Raw genomic sequence first — 21,574 nt, forward strand, 5'->3', positions numbered from 1 at the left:
ACTTTGCAGAGGCCCAATAAGGGAGGGGGGCAGCGCTACCCGATTTCTTCCTGTATTATTTGTCTGGGCAGGCCAAAGCCATAAGCATGTGGATGCCCGGCGGTCACCTACCTAATTCTGAAAACCATTTACTTCATGCCGCACAAACTAGTTGCCCGTTGGGATTTTTGGAAATGAGGAAAACAAATGTCTCACGACTGCTGCCCCTGCTTCGTCTGGCACGATCAATATGGAAACAGATCAAGAGGGTGGTTGGATTTGAGGATATTGTAGCTGAGATGCCCCTATGGAATAATGGTTACCTTCCGGCGTTACTTGAACATCCATCTGCTGAGTTTTGGGCTCAATATAGTGTCTCTACGATAGGCGATCTGTATGACCGTGGAACTTTGATCTCTTTTGAACAATTACAAATTAATCGCAGTGTCCTGAGGTCTCAGTTCTTTCATTATTTACAGCTAAGATCAGCGTTTCAATCACATATGAGATGGATAGGTACAGATAATGCTATTTCATCTCTACCCTTGATAGGGATCCTTAAATCACAGGGCCCCCAGGGTCTCATCTCCTCTCTATATACATATCTGTTGTCAATAGGGACAGAATCCACCATAGACTCCGTTAAGAAGTGGGAAAGGCTCATCCCAGATACACAGGGAGAGGAGTGGGAAGAAATTCTAGAGTCATCGATCAAGGTATCTCTGTCTGTTAAAAACAGGATGATACAGTTATACATTATAAATCAATCATATTTGACTCCAACTTGGCTCTTTAAGATGGGCCGATACCCATCTTAATGTTTGAGATGTCATTCAATAGATGCAGACTTTGTTCATATGATTTGGTGTTGTCCGGTTGTTGCACAATATTGGAGGGAAGTGACATCACTACTGACGTCTCTGGTACAAATTTCTGTTCCCCTTGAGCCACTGGTCTGTCTACTTGGAGTATGGGATGAGGAGACACGGGGTCAATATGATGGGATATTCCTAAGAGAGACACTGTTTATGGCACGAAAGGTATTGGCATTGCGGTGGATGAGGAGTTCATCTCCCTCTCTCGGGTCCTGGATCAGCCTGGTAAACTCGATTATTCCATATGAGCGCACGTTATATCAGAATAGAGGGTGCCCAGGTAAATTCGACAAGATATGGGAGAGGTGGAATTCCTCTCACCTTACTTTGCAGAGTGTAGATGTCACATAATAAACAACTAAGTGTGTGGAAGTAGGCTGCAGAATAGTTTTTTCTTTTTTTTTTGTTCTCGTAGATGTAGGTATGATTTAGTAGTCAGGTAGATCTCATCACTGGAATAATAACACAAGGCCACTGTGATTTAATGCATATTATGTTTTGCTTTATTTGTATGCAATTGGTATTTACATTTTGCTGTACATTTTAATGCAGTGTGAAATATGTGTATTTATATTATGCTAATTATGCAAATTGTCTCTTCAGAGAGGAAGAGGACTAGAACTCTAGTGCCACCTATTGGAGGTAGCAATCCTAAAAGTCAATGTTGACCCTTTAACGAGCCTAGTTACATGACTTAGGATAAAAGCCAAGCCAGAATCTCCATTTGCAGACACTGTGTTTCGGGGTACTGCCCCTCATCAGTGCAAAGTGGGAGAAGATCTGGTTTGGCTGTGAGAGAGGCGTCTGACCGATATCCAAGAAGTATCATTTCTCCTTGCGGAGAATGACATGCTAAGCATGTCGAGGTGAGGAGACTTAAAGCCGCAATGCTCCTCTGTGAAATATGCTAATTATGCAAATTGTCTCTTCAGAGAGGAAGAGGACTAGAACTCTAGTGCCACCTATTGGAGGTAGCAATCCTAAAAGTCAATGTTGACCCTTTAACGAGCCTAGTTACATGACTTAGGATAAAAGCCAAGCCAGAATCTCCAGTTAAAACATTTCCCACATTCTGAACAGGAAAAAGGCTTCTTCCCTGTGTGAGTTCTATGGTGATTAACCAAATCTGATTTCCAGTTAAAACATTTCCCACATTCTAAACAGGAAAAAGGCTTCTCCCCTGTGTGAGTTCTATGGTGATTAACCAAATCTGATTTCTGGTTAAAACATTTTCCACATTCTGAACAGGAAAAAGGCTTCTCCCCTGTGTGAGTTCTATGGTGATTAACCAATTGTGATTTCCAGTTAAAACATTTCCCACATTCTGAACAGGAAAAAGGCTTCTCCCCTGTGTGAGTTCTATGGTGATTAACCAATTGTGATTTCCAGGTAAAACATTTCCCACATTCTGAACATGGCTTCTCTGCTGTGTGAATTTTCTCATGTGTAACAAGACTTGAATTCTGAATAAAACATTTCCCACATTCTGAACATGAAAAAAGCTTCTCTCCTGTCTGGGTTCTTTTGTGTTCATCAAGATTCCCTTTCTGGTTAAAACATTTCCCACATTCTGAACAGGAAAAAAGCTTTTCCCCTGTGTGAATTCTATGGTGATTAACCAATAGTTTTTTCCAGCTAAAACATTTACCACATTCTGAACATGAAAAAGGCTTCTTCCCTGTGTGAGTTCTCTGATGTGCAATAAGATTTGATGTATTTATAAAACATTTCCCACATTCTGAACAGGAAAAAGGCTTCTCCCCTGTGTGAATTCTATGGTGATTAACCAATAGTTTTTTCCAGCTAAAACATCTACCACATTCTGAACATGAAAAAGGCTTCTTCCCTGTGTGAGTTCTCTGATGTGCAATAAGATTTGCAGTATCTGTAAAACATTTCCCACATTCTGAACAGGAAAAAGGCTTCTCCCCTGTGTGAATTCTATGGTGATTAACCAATAGTTTTTTCCAGCTAAAACATTTCCCACATTCTGAACATGAAAAAGGCTTCTCCCCTGAGTGAGTTCTCTGATGTGCAATAAGATTTGATGTATTTATAAAACATTTCCCACATTCTGAACAGGAAAAAGGCTTCTCCCCTGTGTGAGTTCTCTGGTGTGTAACAAAATGAGATTTCTTGTTAAAACATTTCCCACAATCTGAACATGAAAATGACTTCTTTGCTTTAGGACCAGTTTGTTTTTTAATGCCTCTTTTGTGACTTTGATTTTCCTTAGTAGTCAGTAATGAAACAGAAGGTGGGACCTGTTTCATAGGATCAGACAGATCTTTGCTGTAAATAGATGATGATATATCTGGAGTAACAGCAATCACTTCAGTTGTATCTTGTAGGATCTCAAGATCATCAGATTTAAAAATTGAAGATGTCAGCTGTCCCTCTGATCTCCTGGTACAGTCATCTGCTAAGATAAAAAACATTTTTTTAATAAAATATCCTTGAGTTTTATATTTTTGAATATTTCAACTTAAACTGTCCATAACAATGGCAAGCTATGTAAAAAACTAATTATTTACCAAGACAATGACAGTTCACAGTCTAATAGAAAACCTTGTTTGATGAACCAGTAGTGTGTGGTGTTCAACTGTTTGTTCATTCTGCCTCCCAAATATTGAATAAAAAGAAATCAATCAATGTTATGTAGGCGAAAATAATACCAATTCTCATCTCACAAAAAACAAGTCCTCACTCAGGTCCATCATCTGTCAATGGAAAACCAGATAAGCCAGGCTACAGTTAATGTTATAGTTAGGGTTAGTGTTAGGCTAAAGTTTGGGTTACTGTTAGGGTTACTGTTAGTGTTATGGGAATATATATGTATATTTCATATAGATCTCACTTGCATGCTATATACGCCATATAAACTCCACATATACACTCTATATTCATATATGCTCGCTTAGAGATATAATCATAGCTGTCTTGAACTTTTTTACTAGTTACTGCAGCTGACCTGACCCCATGAAACCTGTCTGGACAAACAACTTGAGAAATATCTAGCAGACATAGGAAATGGGGAAGTAAGGCCAGATGTGCCAGCCGATACCAGAACATGCTGACACTGTAAAAACAATAGGCCGCAAATTATATTGCTAGAATCCGCTTTTTTGGTAAACTCTTCCATATATGTTCATGTATGCAAACTGACCAATTAAACTAGAAGTTCAGCCTTTATGTTAATCAGATAACCTCCTGTTATGATTGAGTCACCGTAGGAGGCAAAAACAGAAATGCTAGCTAAGTCCAGAAAACCAGAGAAGTTGGCAGCTATCGGATTGCAGACCACTGAACCTATCAACACAACTAGCAGTAGCCGTGGGGGGTTCCTACGATGCCCTAGACCCCTCGATCACAGCTGGAGAATTAAATAGGCCTAAAGAAAGAAAGGGGAAATCTAAACTGCCCCAGAGCAGACCCCAAAGCAGCAGGCAGCCCCCAACATATAATGATGGTGAAGCAAGATGAAAATACTAACACAGACAGAAAGATAGACTGAGCAAAGAGGGGCCAAAGCTAACTTGATAGAAAAGGACAGGAAGGCTGCTGTCTGCAATCCGTGAAAAACCCTATGAAAATAAGAGCCAACAAACTGACAGTGAAAAAGGCCCTGAAGATGCTAGGCTTCAAAAAGCTATGTCAGCACTCAGGAATAACTAAAGAGTTAGCGTGCACACACGTCCTAGTAGTGAGGTGCAGGTGTAACGGACCAGTAGGTCCTATTACCAATAATAATCTATTCACCGCACACTCAGAGGAGTTTAATGCAAACAAGTGTTCATTTTATTATGTACAAAACATGTGGGAGCCAAAAAAGAACATATAGCACCAGGTAGAAGCGATATAGATATTACGACGTTTCGGCTCAGTCCGAGCCTTTATCAGTTTATCGCTGAGTCCGGTTTCAAATCTTTGAGTAAAGAGGAGAAGAACTCCCAAGTGAAAGAGAGATGGCTATAGCTGTGGTGCTTTAGAGCGGCGCTGCAGCCAGGCGCGGGAGCACCGCTCTAAAGCACCACAGCTATAGCCATACCTCTTTCACTTGGGAGTTCTTCTCCTCTTTACTCAAAGATTTGAAACCGGACTCAGCGATAAACTGATAAAGGCTCGGACTGAGCCGAAACGTCGTAATATCTATATCGCTTCTACCTGGTGCTATATGTTCTTTTTTGGCTCCCACATGACATGTTTTGTACATAATAAAATGAACACTTGTTTGCATTAAACTCCTCTGAGTGTGCGGTGAATAGATTATTATTAGCACTCAGGAATATACTGAAGACAGAGCTACAGGCAAAAGGAGATTCAGCTCACCCCAGCAGGGGATGGCAGAATACTGAAAAGCAAGGAAAACAAAAAACAAAACAAAAAGGCTAACAGCCAAAACAGAAAACTTAGCTTTAGGGAGCAGGAATCAGACTGGTGTCCTAGAAGTCCACAGAGAAATCACCCGCAGGGCAGAAGGGCGTCGGCAGCCTTATATCCAGTCTGTGACTCCACTCAGCCAGTCATCCTCATTAGACTCAGGTGCCTGATAATCAGGCTCACTACCTTCCTTCACCAGAATAGGGAGTTCACCAGACCCCAGTGACGAAGGGGAAAATGAACTCACAACAACCTCCCTTTCCTGCATGTATCCATAAATATAGGTATGCTTAATAAAGCTACAGAGCATTGAAAGAATCGATTGCTGTCTCTGTGTACAGTTCTTTTCTTCCAGTTGAGCGCTCAATAAGACTGTCTAATTTGGGCAGGCCACAGTACGCACAGGGGTAAATCTACCCATATAAATTTCTACAACAATCTGGCACCCAACGTGTGGCTGTGGACGAAACGCACGGGGACCCAGCTGACCGGAAAGACGGGGGTGCCGTTACGGGCCTGGCCCACGGGACGGAGGCTGCAGCTCCATAAATAAGGTAAGGAAATTCTGTCATCTTGCCTGAATGTCCCGTGTCCAGCCCGGCTCTGTACCCCTAGCCGGTCAGGTGTGGTCACCACCGTATCCCAGGTAGAGTGTAAAAAGTGCACCCTTATCTAAACCCTGGGATAAGCTAAGTGTCTGCTGTGGTCCTGTGTGTCTAAGATCCGGGTGAGAGAGTTGGTGGAAAATTGTGACAGATTTGTGTTTGTGGTTGATGGGAGACCGATAACAGGGGAGTTTGACCCACTCAGATAGGTCCTCACAAATATACCTGGACACAGGGGGAGGACAGGAGAAGCCTTGCCCAGGGACAGGTGGTGGGGCCTTACAGAGTTATCACAAGGCAAATCTCACATCAAGCTATCACAACAAACACCCATGCACAGGAAGGGACAACAGCGCCCACGCCAGGCCACGCGGTGGTGTTAGCTTAGGGGAGATATTGCAGGCTAAACCATTTGACAGGTTGCCACCAACACACCTGGTCACAGGAAAGGACAGGAGAAGCCGGCCCGGGTATCAGGTGGTGGCAACATTGTGGGAGTTATCACATTACTGATACCGATGAGCCAGGCAGGACGTGCAGTACAGCGTGTTATCATTCCCGGGTCACCAGCGCAGTGCACCCAGTGTGGTTGGCAGTTATCGGTTACCAGCAGCTGTTTCACATACGAGTCGCAAAACAAGGGCTTTCGATCTCTCTCGACGGACGTCTCAGTGTTTGCTACCCCATGATGTGCCGTTTGCTTTCCATGTAGACCCGGGACTGGAAAATCTAAAGCCTTTTTTGCACTTCCTCTTTTCGCCTGTAGGGTGTGTCCCTGATATACATATTTTCCAGATTGTCACATTTTGTTTTACACTCTGCTGTTTGCATAATTTTATCTTGCATTTTTGGTAGTGGTTTTTGTTACTGCCGTATGAGAAATTTCAGGAAAGCTGGATCATTGTCATTTTGAGTATATTACAGTAGTCATAGTCTGCTTTTTGGTTTTCCATTGTTCTCAGATTTTACAGAGACGCAGGCATAAAAAGAGGAAGTTGGGTGCCTGCATTCTGCATTAACACTTTTTATTGTTGGAAGCTGTACTAGTTTTTGGACTTTTATTTCCTTTTTGGAGCGTTTTACCAAGGTTTACCAACTTTTGTGTTTTTTTTCTTTCCTTTTTCCCTCTATTTTCCATAGTATTGGTTTTTGGTTTTTTTTTCTGAGTGGTTCTTCTACAGTTTATATACGTTTTGATCTTATCAAGTTTTTGGTTTATTGTCCTTTTAAAAATCTTTTTAAAATTTTTCCTTTTTCCTTTTTTATCCCTTTTAATTTTTCTTCCGAGTTTTTCTTCCACTTTTCTTGTGACAGTTTATCAGTTGTTTTAGTTTTTACTTTTTGTCTTTTCAGTTCAATTCTTTTTTCTCAAAGAGTGATTCCCTGTTTTCGAGTTTTTCTTTTTCCCCTCGTGTCAATTTTTTTTATTCTTATCCCCTGTTTTTGAAGTTTTTACCATGGGGAATAAGTTGGGCAAGCAGGAGGCTCTTTTACTTCCCGGAGAAAGAACTGCCACCCAAGTAGTGGATGAGCAGGAAGGTGTTAAATTTTTTAAAAATTACAGACTGCTCATGACAATATGTGAAATCCATCAGAAGGGCAGATTGCAAGCAGCAGAATGGCAGGATATATTAACACAGAAAAAGGGAAAATTAGTTGATGCCAACCTGCTAAATGAAGCCACCGCATGGTTCCGAGTAGCAGCGGACCTGCATCGGTGTGGAGCCACTGAGAGATATGTGGACACACCAGGAAATGATTTTTATGTGTACAACTTTGCAAAACGTATGAAACCATCTGCACCTCCACCCTATGGTGAAGGGCAATACTGGGTGTGTGAGGTCTGCTCTCAGCAGAATCCATTGTACAAGGAGACCTGTGCTGCCTGTGGTGCTCCGCGCCCCTCCCTACAGGGAGCGAGTACTGCAAGTCCCAGCATGCCCGCACTGGATGCTGGAAAGGGGAAGCGCCCAGCTCCCCCTCCTCCCTCTGCTCTTTCCTCGCTTCCTCCTTCACGTCTCTCACTCCCCCCCACCTCTTTCTCCGCTGCTCTCTCAAGCCCTCCCGTCTCCTCCCTCCCTTCTGGCTCTCGCTCCAAAACTCTCTCTTCACGCCTTTCATCTGTACTTCGTCTTTCTTCACACTCTCATGGTTCAGTGGTACCAGCTGGGCCAACGCCCAATCCCGGTCCAGTATCACTGTATCCCGTTCTAACAGCACAGGGGACCTTTTACGTCCCACACACAGCACAACCAGTGTCACTCATGCACTCAGGGGATGACGCTGAAAATCCCCAAGTTGACACTGATGCAGACAATGACCAGTCACACACTCAGACCCAGCAGGGGGCAGCCAGCTCCGCTCATCATGAAGGAACACTTCAAAATTCCAGCCGGACTGAATGTACACGCTTGGGAGTCGGGACTGAAGCTAATAGACCAGCTCAGAGAATGGGCCAAAGTCAGATTGGCTGGACAGGCCCTCAGCCTGCAGGACATGAGTCAAGACAAGACAGAGTCAGTGGAGAAGTTTCATGGCAGAGTAATGCAAGTCTTCCAGGACCTGGGTTTCACCATACATGACCAGATACACAGGCAGATGCTGGCACAGGCCTTTGTGCATGGACTGAGAGAACCAATCAGGAAACCACTAATAGTGGCCAGACCAGAATACAAGTCAATAGCAATGGACATCCTACTCACAGTGACCAAGGGGATCGAATCTCAGCCAGGAGTGCGGAAGACAACCCCCCTCATGGTGGCCACTGACGGGGAAGAGCAGCCACCACGCAAAGACAGGAAAACTGTGGAAAACTTGGCCATTACCGGAGCCACTGCAGAGCACCCCAACGAGCCAAGACTTTGCCCAGAGGAACAGGCCAGGAACGGAAAACAGGAAGCAATGAAGAACCCTGTCCATAGGACAGGGGCAAGCCAGGTCCACAAGACACCACGCTCCTACCATGCAAGACACCCCCCGGTAGGACCAGTACCCCGAATTTCCCTGAAAGTGGATGGCGTTGTCAGATCTTTTCTTGTGGACACTGGTGCAGCCAGAAGTGTGATGAGACATGTGGAACTCCCTGACCCCGCCTGTTTGTCAGAATCCGCTGTGTCCTGTGTGGGGATCGATGGTCAAGTCAGACATTCCCAGCTCACAAAGCCTCTAAGCGTGGGGACACAGCCAGGACACTCTGTTCTGTCCCAGTTTGTGGTGTCAAAAACCTGCCCACTCAACTTGCTGGGAGCGGACCTACTGCAGAAGATGAAGGCAACCATAGTGTTCCAGGAAGATGGGACTGTGACGCTCTCCTCACCCCTGACCCAAGAGGACACAATCATGCTGGCGGCCCTGCAGGAGCCTCAAACAACCAATGCAGGCCTACCCCAGGAGGTGCTGGACGTAGTACTAGAAGATCTGTGGTCCAAAGGGCCCCAGGACGTGGGGAAACTTCAAGTGGCCCCGGTGCGGGTTACACTCAAGCCAGGTACCCCGTACCCACGCAAGGCCCAGTATCCTCTGTCCATCGTCCAGAGCCAAGCTGTCTCTGACCAACTGAAGGTCTTCCTGGCTATAGGAGTCATCGTTCCCTGCACATCGCCCTGCAATACCCCGCTTTTTCCAGTCAGGAAGAAGACGGCGAAAGGAGAACCCGCCAAATTCAGAACGGTGCATGACTTGAGAGCGGTGAACGAAGACACCATCTTTGAAACCCCAATTGTGCCAAATCCGCACACTCTGCTCTCCAATGTGCCCGCCACAGCAACAGTGTTCACGGTGATAGACCTGGCCAACGCCTTCTTCAGTGTTCCTCTCCACCCGGATGACCAGTTCTTGTTCGCCTTCACGCACCAAGGTGTGCAGTACACATGGACAGTGATGCCCCAGGGGGCTCAGAATAGCCCCTCACAGTTCACTAAGGCAAAGTCTTTCGTTCTCGCTAACTGCATCACAGACCATGCAGAAGTAGTCCTTCTACAGTACGTGGACGATTTGCTCCTGTGTGCAGCCAACGAAGACACCTGCGCTTGATGTGGGTTTCCACTGTTTAGACACATCAGGGGCTCTGCAAACGCGACATGGTAACCGCTAATTATTCCAGCATATTTTACTTTTAAAAAGTCAAATGGCGCGCCTTCCCTTCCGAGCCCTGCCGTGCGCCCAAACAGTAGATTTCCCCATATATGGGGTATCGGCACACTCATGAGAAATTGCAAAACAAAATTTATAGTCCACCTTCTCGATACCCTTGTGAAAGTAAAAAAATTAGGTCTAAAGGAAAATTTTTGTGAAAGAGAAGTAAAGGTTAATTTTTTTCCTTCCACATTCCATTCATTCCTGTGAAGCACCTGAAGGGTTAACAAACTTCTTGAATGTGGTTTTGAGAACCTTGAGGGGTGCAGTTTTTAGAATGGTGTCACTTTGGGGTATTTTCTGTCATATTGACCCCCCCAAACTCACTTCAAATGTGAGGTGGTCCCTAAAAAATGGTTTTCTAAATTTTTTTGTAAAAATGAAAAATCGCTGTTTAACTTTTAACCCTTATATCTTCCTAACTAAAAAAATTTTGTTTTCAAAATTGTGCTGATGGAAAGTTGATATAGTTGATATAGATGCTACTGTGCAGGCGCCGCCATCACCGGTGACATTTTGCTGGATGTAATTTTTTTTCTGAGCCTCACAATAGCCACAATATTATAGGCATTATCACCAATAATATAAATGCTATTATATGCATTATGTAATAATGGGGGCAGGTCAGTGAGGGGTCAGCGACCTGTCATAAGCCAATACAGATGAATATGTAATCAGAGCAGCAGGACCTGTAGTTAACCCCAGGGGGGTGGCTTTGCCCTCCCTCGTGGTTACGATCGCTCTGATTGGCTTTTGAAAGTGAAACAGCGAAACAGAGCGATTGTAATATTTCACCAATGAAACTTGGTGAACTATTACAAATCAGCAATGGCTGATGCTGCAATAGCATCAGTCATTGGCTGTAGCTAGGTGACCTCTGTGTCATCCCCCAGATCTGATTGGAGCTAGCGTACACGTGACGCTATCCCTCCAATCAGATGTGGGGCAGGTGTCAGGTATGGCTGCCCTCGCTCTTCAGCCTCATCCTGTCCGTGGTAGGTGAAGAGTGAGGTGCTGCCTGCTGCCCTCACACCTGACAGGTCTCTGCCTGCTGCTGCTGTCGCCGATCACCATGCCTGCTGCCACTGCTGCCGATCTTCCCTCTGGTACTGTGCTCCGCTCCCCTCTGTTGCCTCATTACACCCCCCGCCCCTGTGATCACCCCCTCTGCCCAGGTGATTGCCCCTTCCTGCCCAGGTTATCGCCCCCCTGCCCAGTAATCACCCCCCTGCCCCAGTAATTACCCCCCTGCTGCTGTCACCACTGATCTCCCCTCTGTGCTGTCCTCCGCTCCCCTCTGCTGCCCAATTCCACTCCCTCCGGCCCTGTGATCACCCCCCTGCAACAGTAATCGCCCCCCTGCCCCTGTGATCACCCCTCAGCCCTGTAATCACCCCCTGCCCCAGTAATCAACTCCTGCTGCCGCTGATCTCTCCTCTGTGCTGTCCTCCGCTCCCCTCTGCTGCCCAATTCCACTCCCTCCGGCCCTGTGATCACCCCCCTGCAACAGTAATCGCCCCCCTGCCCCTGTGATCACCCCTCAGCCCTGTAATCACCCCCTACCCCAGTAATCAACTCCTGCTGCCGCTGATCTCTCCTCTGTGCTGTCCTCCGCTCCCCTCTGCTGCCTGATTCCACCCCCCGGCCCTGTGATTGCCTCTCTGCCCCGGTGATCACGCCCTGCTGCTGCCGCCGCAGATCTCCCTTCTGCTGCCTGATTCCGCCCCCCCTGTCCCTGTGATCGCCCCCCTGCCCCGGTGATCGCCCCCGGTGATAACCACCCTGCTGCTACTACCTCCTGACCCACGGCACCTGACAGCCCCCTCCTGTAGTAGAAAGTTTCAAACACTCGCACATACACACGCACACTATAAGTTTATCTTTTGATACACATACACACAACACACACAATGTCCCACTCGTCACAGTCATCCCAGTCTCAAAGGGTGTACTCAGCTGAGGAGGCATATGCCTTTACTGCCTCCGAAGCGGATAGTGAGGGAGAGGACCCCACTTTTCTCTATTCCTCCCACTCTTCCTCCTCCAGCGACACAGACTTACCACCACCAAGATGTCGCAGGATGAGAAATTGTCTGGAGACCAGGGAGGAAGAGACGGAGGCCGAGGGAGAAGACCCACAGCCAAATATGAGTAACCCCCAACCTAGTGCTAGTCTGGCCCAACCTAGCACTAGTGCCCCCTCATGGACCCCTGTCCCTGAGAATTTTGCTCCACGGATTCCTGATTTCGTTCCCCAATCATGAATCCAGTTTGAGACTGCCAACTTCAGGGAAATAGACTTTTTCAAAGTCTATTTCTCGGAGTCAATTGTTAGTCTTATGGTGGAGCAAACAAACTTGTATGCCCAGCAATTTTTGGCTGAAAACCCTAAGTCATCATTCTCTACTTGGAGTCCCATTGACTGTAGAAATGATGAAATATTGGGGACTGGTCCTTTATATGGGGATTGTGAAGAAACCAGAAATTTGTCAATGCTGGAGTACTGATATTTTATATCAAACTCCAGTATTTGGCATGGTTATGAGTTACAGACGTTTTGAGGCGATTCATAAGTTTCTCCATTTTAGGGACAACACTGACAGCCTTCCCCGCGATGACCCCAATTTTGATACAGTGTTCAAAATTCGGCCGGTCATCGAACACTTCAGCAACAAGTTTTCTGAAGTGTACATTCCCCAAAGGGAAATTTGTGTGGATGAATCCCTCATCCATTTCAAAGGGAGGCTTCAGTTCTGTCAGTACCTGCCCAGCAAAAGGGCGAGGTACGGGATAATACTCTACAAGCTGTGTGAGAGTACCTCAGGGTACACACTCAGCTTTAGAGTTTACCAAGGGAAGGACACCAGGATCCAGCCCCAGAATGTCCACCTGCTCTGGGGGTGAGTGGGAAAATAGTGTGGGATTTGGTCCACCCTCTGCTTGATAAAGGTGACCATCTGTACGTTGATAACTTTTATACAAGCATCCCACTCTTTCACTCCCTCTCTGCCAGAGCTACCATCGCTTGCGGTACCGTGCGCAGAAACCAGAGGGGTCTCCCTTTGTCGCTAATTGTGCAGCCTCTCCCAAAGGGTGAGAGCCGAGCCCAATGTAGCGGTAACATGGTTGTGGTCAAGTTCAAAGACAAAAGAGAGGTCTTTCTCTTGACAACAATCCATGGTCCCGGCACCACGGCCACCACCGTTCGAGGTACCCCTGACCAGGTCCACAAACCGGACTGTGCCCTGGGGTACACCAAACACATGGGGGAGTTGATCTTTGTGATAAAGTCCTCCAGCCCTATCGTGCCATGCAGAAGGCGAAAGTGTGGTATAAAAAACTGGCTGTGCACATCGTACAAATGGCACTGTATAACGCATGCGTGCTATCACGATGTGCAGGCCAGACCAACAACACCTTCCTTCAGTTCCAGGAGGCAGTGATAAAGGCCATGATTTTTGAAGAGGAGGACGGAGCGTGTCCCAGCACCCCTGGAACTCAAGTTTCCCGTATGGTACCAGGACAACATGTTCCCACTAAGGGGAGAGCAAAAATAAAGGTGCCGGGTGTGCTATAAAAGGGGGAAACGTGTCCTGACAAACCTGGACTGTGAATGAATGAACTCTTCAGAATTCATCACACGTCCAGGGACTAAACACATCCTGACACTCCACTTCAGAACTCACCCACACCAGGCTGACATACACAACATCACACACCCAACCTGACATGCACTACATCACACACCACGACCTGACGTACACTACACCACACACACACCGACCTGACATACACTACACCACACACACCGACCTGACGTACACTACACCACACACTGACCTGACATACACTACACCACACACACCAACCTGACATACACAACACCACACACCCAACCTGACGTACACAACACCACACACCCAACCTGACGTACACTACACCACACACACCAACCTGACGTACACTACACCACACACACACACCGACCTGACATATACTACACCACACACTGACCTGACATACACTACACCACACGCCGACCTGACATACACTACATCACACACCGAACTGACATACACAACACCACACACACCAACCTGACATACACTACACCACACACACCAACCTGACATACACTACACACACCAACCTGACGTACACTACACCACACACCGACCTGACATACACTACACCACACACAACATCCTGACGTACACTACACCACACACCGACCTGGCATACACACCAATCTGACGTACACTACAGCACACACCGACCTGACATACACTACACCACGCACCGACCTGACATACAATACACCACACACCAACCTGACGTACACTACACCACACACCGACCTGACATATACTACACCACACACACCAACCTGACAAAGTGTGTCAGGTTGTTGTGTGAAGCGTAGTGTACGTCAGGTCGGTGTGTGGTGTAGTGTACGTCAGGTTGGTGTGTGGTGTAGTGTACATCAGGTTGATCTGTGTGGTGTAGTAAACACCACACACCAACCTGACATACACTACACTACACACACCAATCTGACATACACTACATACTTTCCATAAGTTCTATAGAAAAGGGCTTTCAATGCCCAAAGTCATTTGAACAGTTTTGGGTGGAGGAGAATGTTGTCGTCTAGAGGCAAAATGGTGATCATGGTAATACGGCAGGACTACACCACCGATAAAGCAGCCACAGCCGGTGACTGAGAGGAATCTGTGACGTCTCTGCATTCAGTGGTTACTACTCACCTGGGTAGTCATATGTGGGAATCTCCTCTTTACACCACTCATCACCCCTCACATATGTCTCTGTAGGATTAATATGGGTCAGATCTTCACCCTGAAACAAATATTGTAAAAGTCACAGACAGATGGAGAGGTCCCATCTATGATCAGCTCTAATCCTGCCATCTCCACCGCTATCATTACACAAGTATAAAACATATAATACTGGTGGATAAAACAAGACTGAGCACAAGACCTTCACAGCCGTCTACACATCATAGGGGAGATCTCCTGACACCTTCTCTCCATCTACCTGAAGATCCTGAGGAGCACTGGGATCTTCTTGGTTACAGTCCTGTGGAAGAAGAGGACGGGGACATCTCTCTGGTGTTGTCCTCTTACTGGATAGATCTGGAGGAAACACATACAGGGACTGAAATCATTCTCTACATACAGATAATTATAGGCCGTGTGTATTTAGTCCTGTCTATTACCTGGAGATGTGAGGAGCTGGGGAACCTCCATTATGACGTCCTTGTACAGATATCTGTGTCCTTCTAAATACTCCCACTCCTCCATGGAGAAATAGACAGCGATATCCTGACACCTTATAGGAACCTGACACATACAATGATACCGTCATCCCCCGATCCCTTCATAGTGTTACTGTATAATGTCCCAGCATTCCCAGCAGTGTCACCTCTCCAGTCAGCAGCTCAATCATCTTGTAGATGAGTTCTAGGATCTTCTGGTCATTGATGTCCTCATGGATCAGGGGGTGAGGTGGAGGCACCGTGATTGGGTTCAGGGGTCTTCCACATCCCTCAGACACAGGGTCCTGACAGCGATCACTAGAGGTCTTCTTCACCACTGTGTAATCCTGGTTATGGAGAGACACATTAATAAATCTCACTACAGACATTTCCAGAGTCCTCACCTCTCCAGTTCTGTCCATCTGTTATTCCCATAGATAAGAATGATGTAATGTGACGTCATCAGAATCTCTCACCTCTCCAGTGAGACGGAAGAGGATCTCTAGGGTGAGGTGTAACATCCTCTCCGCCATCTTGTCTCTGTCCATATCCATCCTTGATGGGTAAATCAGGAAAATTCTCTTCTGTAGAAGATCTTCACTGAGAGGATCTGATATTGTAGAGACCTGAATGAGAAGAAGATGATCCGATGTAACATCATAAGAATCCTGTGTAATAATACACTTACTGGAGATAATAAGGGAAACATATGAGGAGATTTATTATCTTACAGGGTTTAGTTTTCTCCCCTGACATCTACTAATAAAACCTATATATTTAGGCCACAGACAACAAGCAGTTTCCTCCTCGGAGTCGGCAGCTGAACACGTTCCTCATAGACTCATCTTCCATAACGCTAATTCTCGTCTCATTACCGACACTGGAATCGGCATTAGCAATACTGCAGGAGAGATTCATTACACGCGACATGAGAAATAACTCCTTCATGATGAGGACGACATCTTCATCTTCTACTGCGGCTCTAGAGACAGATGTGGCCAGAGTCGGTCACTGCCTCCATCCCCACCGGCCGTCTATATGAAGGTTTCCCGTCTTCCCCGCACTGGAATCTTCTCTCACGTTAGATCTCAGCTCTGAGTCACACACAGAAGTTTGAGGCTTTTCTATCCCTTTCCCCCAATTAGAGGGGACACCTGTGGATATCGGGGTCTTTACCGGCTGCAGTCCTGGGGGGATTTACTCGGTAACGTGGACGTTGGACAAACGTCACCATCAATTCCCATCAGAGTGAAGGAACATCGCTCCTCTATTCAGCTCTATGGATCCAGGATGAAATCCACTGCGGCCCCTGCAAGAAAAGAGCGAAGTCTGGTGAGACCCCGAGGCTGGAGATTTCTACAGCTGCTCTGTGCGCACAGGACCTGTGATGAGGTCACAGGAGGGGAGGAGTCAGGGGTCACATGATCAGGGGCCTCAGTGTGTGCAGGACTCTGCTGTGCTGGTTGTCATGGTGCTGGATGAGGGGAAGTTTATGTGGGGTCAGGAGGGGTTTACATGTGAATGTAGCAGAGCCGCGTGTGTACGAGGTGTACGGAGCGGAGCCGTGTGTGTACGGAGTGTATGGAGCGGAGCCGTGTGTGTACGAGGTGTACGGAGCAGAGCCGTGTGAGTACGAGGTGTACGGAGCAGAGCCGCGTGTGTTCGAGGTGTACGGAGCAGAGCCGAGTGTGTACAAGGTGTACGGAGCAGAGCCGAGTGTGTACGAGGTGTACGGAGCGGATCCGAGTGTGTACGAGGTGTACGGAGCGAAGCCGGGTGTGTACAAGTTGTACGGAGCGGAGCTGGGTGTGTACGGGGTGTACGGAGCGGAGCCGCGTGTGTACGAGGTGTACGGAGCGGAGCCGTGTGTGTACGAGGTGTACGGAGCAGAGCCGAGTGTGTACAAGGTGTACGGAGCAGAGCCGAGTGTGTACGAGGTGTACGGAGCGGAGCTGGGTGTGTACGGGGTGTACAGAGCAGAGCTGCCTGTATACGAGGTGTACGGAGCAGAGCCGCATGTGTACGGGGTGTACGGAGCGGAGCCATGTGTGTACGGGGTGTGCGGAGCGGAGCTGCCTGTATACGAGGTGTACGGAGTGGAGCCGCGTGTACGAGGTGTACGGAGCGGAGCCATGTGTGTACGACCCCCACTTTCAGGATGGGCACTCTCACCCTGTCTTCTACCAGTGGTACTCCTAAGGTATAACATCTATTAAGCACTTGGTCCACCCCGAGGAACGACGGATATACTCAATAGAGGAGTTGAAATGTAAATATCCCACTGCCATATTCTCTCCCTTCCAATACTTGCAAGGTAAAAGCTATGGAACAAAAGTATTAGCACATCTTTCTGAATATGAATGGAGACCATCCGTGCTTAGATGGTTCACGAAATCTAATTCTCCATCTGGCCAAATAGCCACTAATTACAAATTCATCCATGCAGCTCTGGATTATGAACAATTCCAATTTCCAGTAACAAAATGGCAGACTGAAGACCCCAGCAGGTCCTGCAACACTATTCTGAAAGCTCTAGACCCAGCCTACACATTCCTCCCCTCAGCCCGTTTCCTAGAAATGAGATAGAAAATCTGTCACGGCTCTTACCTGACTCCACAAGAAGGTCATAGAATGGGGTTGTACACAACTTCTAAATGTTTTACATGCCATTCCCCAGAAGCCAACCTGTTTCACTGCTTGTGGGCATGCCCGGTCATTAGACTATTTTGGGAAAGAGTACGGCAATATACCGCCACACATCTGACAAACTTTGTTCCTGGTGAACCCTTATGGGCCATATTTGGATACCTAAAACCATTTAATTACACCTGTTCTCCAGGGGCCTGTAAACTACTGCATTGGGTGGCGGCTGCCAGTACTAAGGCCATTTTACAGATATGGATCCACGACCATGCCCCTCCTTTCAAAATCTTTCTAGAGAAGCTGTCGTTCTCGCTTCAAATGGACTGGGTTGAGGCCTCTTTACATAAAGAGGGAAGGGTGCAGGCCTTTTTTGAAACTTGGGAAAGCTTCATCTCTCTGCTCCCACAGCACATCCAGAGCGATATTAAGACCTGTTTTCAGCCGACAGTCTGGTACCAGGAGCAACTACTACTGGGGGAGACACCTGTCCACTGATATCTCTGGGTGAACTGCTGCGGAGAGACACTTCGGGGTGTTTGGGGTGTACTTTGGTTTCAGTGGGTCCTGAACTTAAGGTTGGACACGTGCTGGGTGTCTGATGGGTAAACATTATGCTTGGTTATGACATGCCCCCCGCTTCCTTCTCCTTTTTCCCTTCCCCGGATTTTCAGGTTTGTCTTGATCTATTGTTCTGTGTACCGATGCGATCTCTAATGAGGAGGTTTTGTTACATATGACTCAAATATTATCTGCATGGATATATGTATGAACATTTTTTTTGCATTAAATAAAACAAAGATTCAGGCTGTGTGCACACGCTGCGGATTATGTGCGGATTCATCCGCGCGGATTTTGTAAAATCCGCAGGTGAAACCGCAGGTCAAAAGACCTGCGGTTTTACCTGCGGATTGCTCTGCGGTTTTGCCCTGCGGTTTTTCATCTCCTCAATGGAGGAGATTGCAAACCGCAGGAGAATCTGCAGAAAGAATTGACATGTCAATTCTTTCTGCGGATTGAAAACCGCAGATAATCCGCACGGAAAATTCCGCACCGTCTGCACTGCGGTTTTTGATTCCCATAGGGAATCATGGTACTGTACACCGCAGCAAAAACTGCTGCGGGTCCGCAGTGGCCAAAACCGCTGCGGAACCGCAGCAAAATCCGCAGCGTGTGCACACAGCCTAAAAGAAACACAGCTGGACTCCAATGAAGGAGTAGAACCATCTCAAGGAGGATCACAGGGAAATGGACAGCATGAGACTTAGATAAGAGAGTCTGAGCAAAGGGTCTGAATACTTATGACCATGTGATATCTCAGTTTTTCTTTTTTAATAAATTAGCAAAAATGTCTACATTTCTGTCAAGATGGGGTGCAGAGTGTACATTAGGGTGACCGCAAAAAATCGATGTCGGAATTTTGTCCGTCTGGACCCCACAAAACGATTCCCCTTTCCAGATATTGAGAGAGCCAAAATTTGAGCTCGATCAAACGACGTTAACCCGTGCCGCTCGTCTCTCAAAGTTTGAAAAAAATCCAAATTGAGGTATTTTAAGATTTAGGTATTTTGCATAGTCTGTTAGACTATAAAGAATGTGACAACAACATTGCAGAAATAGCCCTGACCAAATTTTTGAACCATTTGTGGTATTTGAATGCAGAGTTGGTGGGATTATCGTTTTTTGATCCCACCATTACAATGAAAAGTTGTTAATGGCTAATAAATTGCTCAGTAGCACAGATGAACCATCAGAGCACGCTAACCTACATGAGTTGATAATTTTACATAGTTATCTAATCTATTCTAGAGCTTTTGTTAAAGTAGTTTTTGAAACGTCAGAATATAATGCTCGGCATTTGCTTACAACTTGCAGGACATATTGCTTTTGTTCTTCATCTTTTGTCAGAAGGTCGATAAAGTCGGTTACTTCCTACCTCTTTTAATTTTTCTTTTCTAACTTTTGGATTTACAACCCTAGCGTGCTCTGATGGTTCATCTGTGCTACTGAGCAATTTATTAGCCATTAACAACTTTTCATTGTCTGTAATGGTGGGATCAAAAAACGATAATCCCACCAACTCTGCATTCAAATACCACAAATGGTTCGAAAATTTGGTCAGGGCTATTTCTGCAATGTTGTTGTCACATTCTTTATAGTCTAACAGACTATGCAAAATACCTAAATCTTAAAATACCTCAATTTGGATTTTTTCAAACTTTGAGCGACGAGCGGCAAGGGTTAACGTCGTTTGATCGAGCTCAAATTTTGGCTCTCTCAATATCTGGAAAGGGGAATCGTTTTGTGGGGTCCAGACGGACAAAATTCTGACATTTTTTCCCCCCCATATGAGATCCGGTCACCCTAGTGTACATTAATGAGAAAAAAATGAATTTTTTTAAATTCTGTACCCACTGCATATTAGGTAGCTCCACCCACCACTCTGCTGAATGTTGGTTACTAGGCAGGTTACTAGTGTTGAGCGATACCGTTCGATACTCAAAAATATCGTATCAGATGGTATCGCCCGATACGAAAAAAATATCGGGTATCGCCGATTCCGATACCGGAAGTCCCATTGAAGTCAATGGGACTTCCGGTATCAGAATTTAAAAAAGCCCTTTATTTCCTTGTTGGCTAATTCTACATAATTGAAAACAAATAAGAATCATGTAGAATGTATTGTGGGAGGTGGAGGAGACATTAAAGGCATAGTGGTTTATTCAAATCACATGGCATAGCATTAATTCCATTTTTTTTTTTCAAGACGTTCGGAGTTAAAAAGATATTGACTATGTTAACCTTTTTTATATTTTGTCAGATACTGTATGTTTCACAACTTCCATGCTCTTCACCTTCTTTTGTACTTCTCCCACACTTTCTCCTTCATGATCTGCAGCAGTACCATTTTTTTCATCAACTTTTTCTTCACCTTATTCATCTTCTTCTTCTTCATCTTCTTCCCATTAATTTTTTTTTTCCATTCTTCATATTCTTCTTATTCAGCTATTACTAATTTTCATATGCTATTTCTTCATCTTCTTCCTATTCTTCTTTTTCTTCATTTTCTTATGGTGACAGGCATTCCTGTAGTACTTATCTATAAAAGTTATAAGATTACACCTTACATTCTGCCTGTCACAAAAGATTTACAACAGGATTTGTCCACGTTCAGTTTGGCCTGCAGCAGCAGGCATTTTCCAGGGGCACCACGAGGAGGAACAGACTCACCCCCATTTACTGCTTAGTCTTCTTCTGCTTATAATTTTGATTTCTTCTATGATGATTTTTAGTCTTATGCTTAATGTTCTTCTGCTTTCTGTTCTTCTGCTTTTGCTTCTTCTGCTTCTTGTTCTTCTGTCTTTTGTTCTGTATCTTGGTGGTTGTCTTCATGTTCTTTGTCCTCTTGGTCATATTATTTAGGGTCATATTTCTGGTCTTCTTTAGTGTGGTCTTCAGGTTCGTCGTCATCAAGGTCGTCGTCATGGAGATCAATAAGGATTACCAAAGACAATTTCAAAAAGCTTGATCTTGGAAATGTAGCAGAAGGTACAAGAAGGCTGAGAAACTGGCGAGAACCAGCTGACAGTACTGGAACCCCTAGTGGCAGCAGAAGGAACAATAGCCAATGGTACTACTGAGAAACAGCTGACGGTGCTGGACCCCGGTTACTATGCAGGAGGTAC

General features: G+C 45.9%; 1 protein-coding gene across 1 annotated transcript; it reads right to left on the reverse strand.

The window, feature by feature from the left end:
• Positions 1 to 1,329: 1,329 nt before the first annotated feature.
• LOC141074064 (uncharacterized) lies at positions 1,330 to 17,955 on the reverse strand. Its single transcript, XM_073561580.1, has 4 exons — positions 17,934 to 17,955; positions 15,029 to 15,126; positions 14,740 to 14,830; positions 1,330 to 3,273 (listed from the first exon to the last, which is right to left on the reverse strand). Exons 1-4 carry the CDS (start codon positions 17,953 to 17,955, stop codon positions 1,865 to 1,867), a joined length of 1,620 nt encoding a protein of 539 aa, XP_073417681.1. The 3' UTR covers positions 1,330 to 1,864.
• Between the last annotated feature and the right edge of the window lie 3,619 nt (positions 17,956 to 21,574).

Source organism: Dendrobates tinctorius, unplaced genomic scaffold (genome assembly GCF_039654945.1).
Source record: "Dendrobates tinctorius isolate UK_male_01 unplaced genomic scaffold, ASM3965494v1 ptg000322l, whole genome shotgun sequence".
Lineage (NCBI taxonomy): Eukaryota > Metazoa > Chordata > Amphibia > Anura > Dendrobatidae > Dendrobates > Dendrobates tinctorius.

What these genes read in the sequence shown, in the direction of transcription:
- LOC141074064 (XM_073561580.1), bottom strand. Translation starts at nt 17,955, where the DNA reads ATGCCCACAAGCAGTGAAACAG. An exon ending in GCCCACAAGCAGTGAAACAG is followed by an intron (nt 15,127 to 17,933) that starts GTTGGCTTCTGG and finishes TGTTTCCTCCAG; the next exon opens with ATCTATCCAGTAAGAGGACA. An exon ending in GTGCTCCTCAGGATCTTCAG is followed by an intron (nt 14,831 to 15,028) that starts GTAGATGGAGAG and finishes TATTTGTTTCAG; the next exon opens with GGTGAAGATCTGACCCATAT.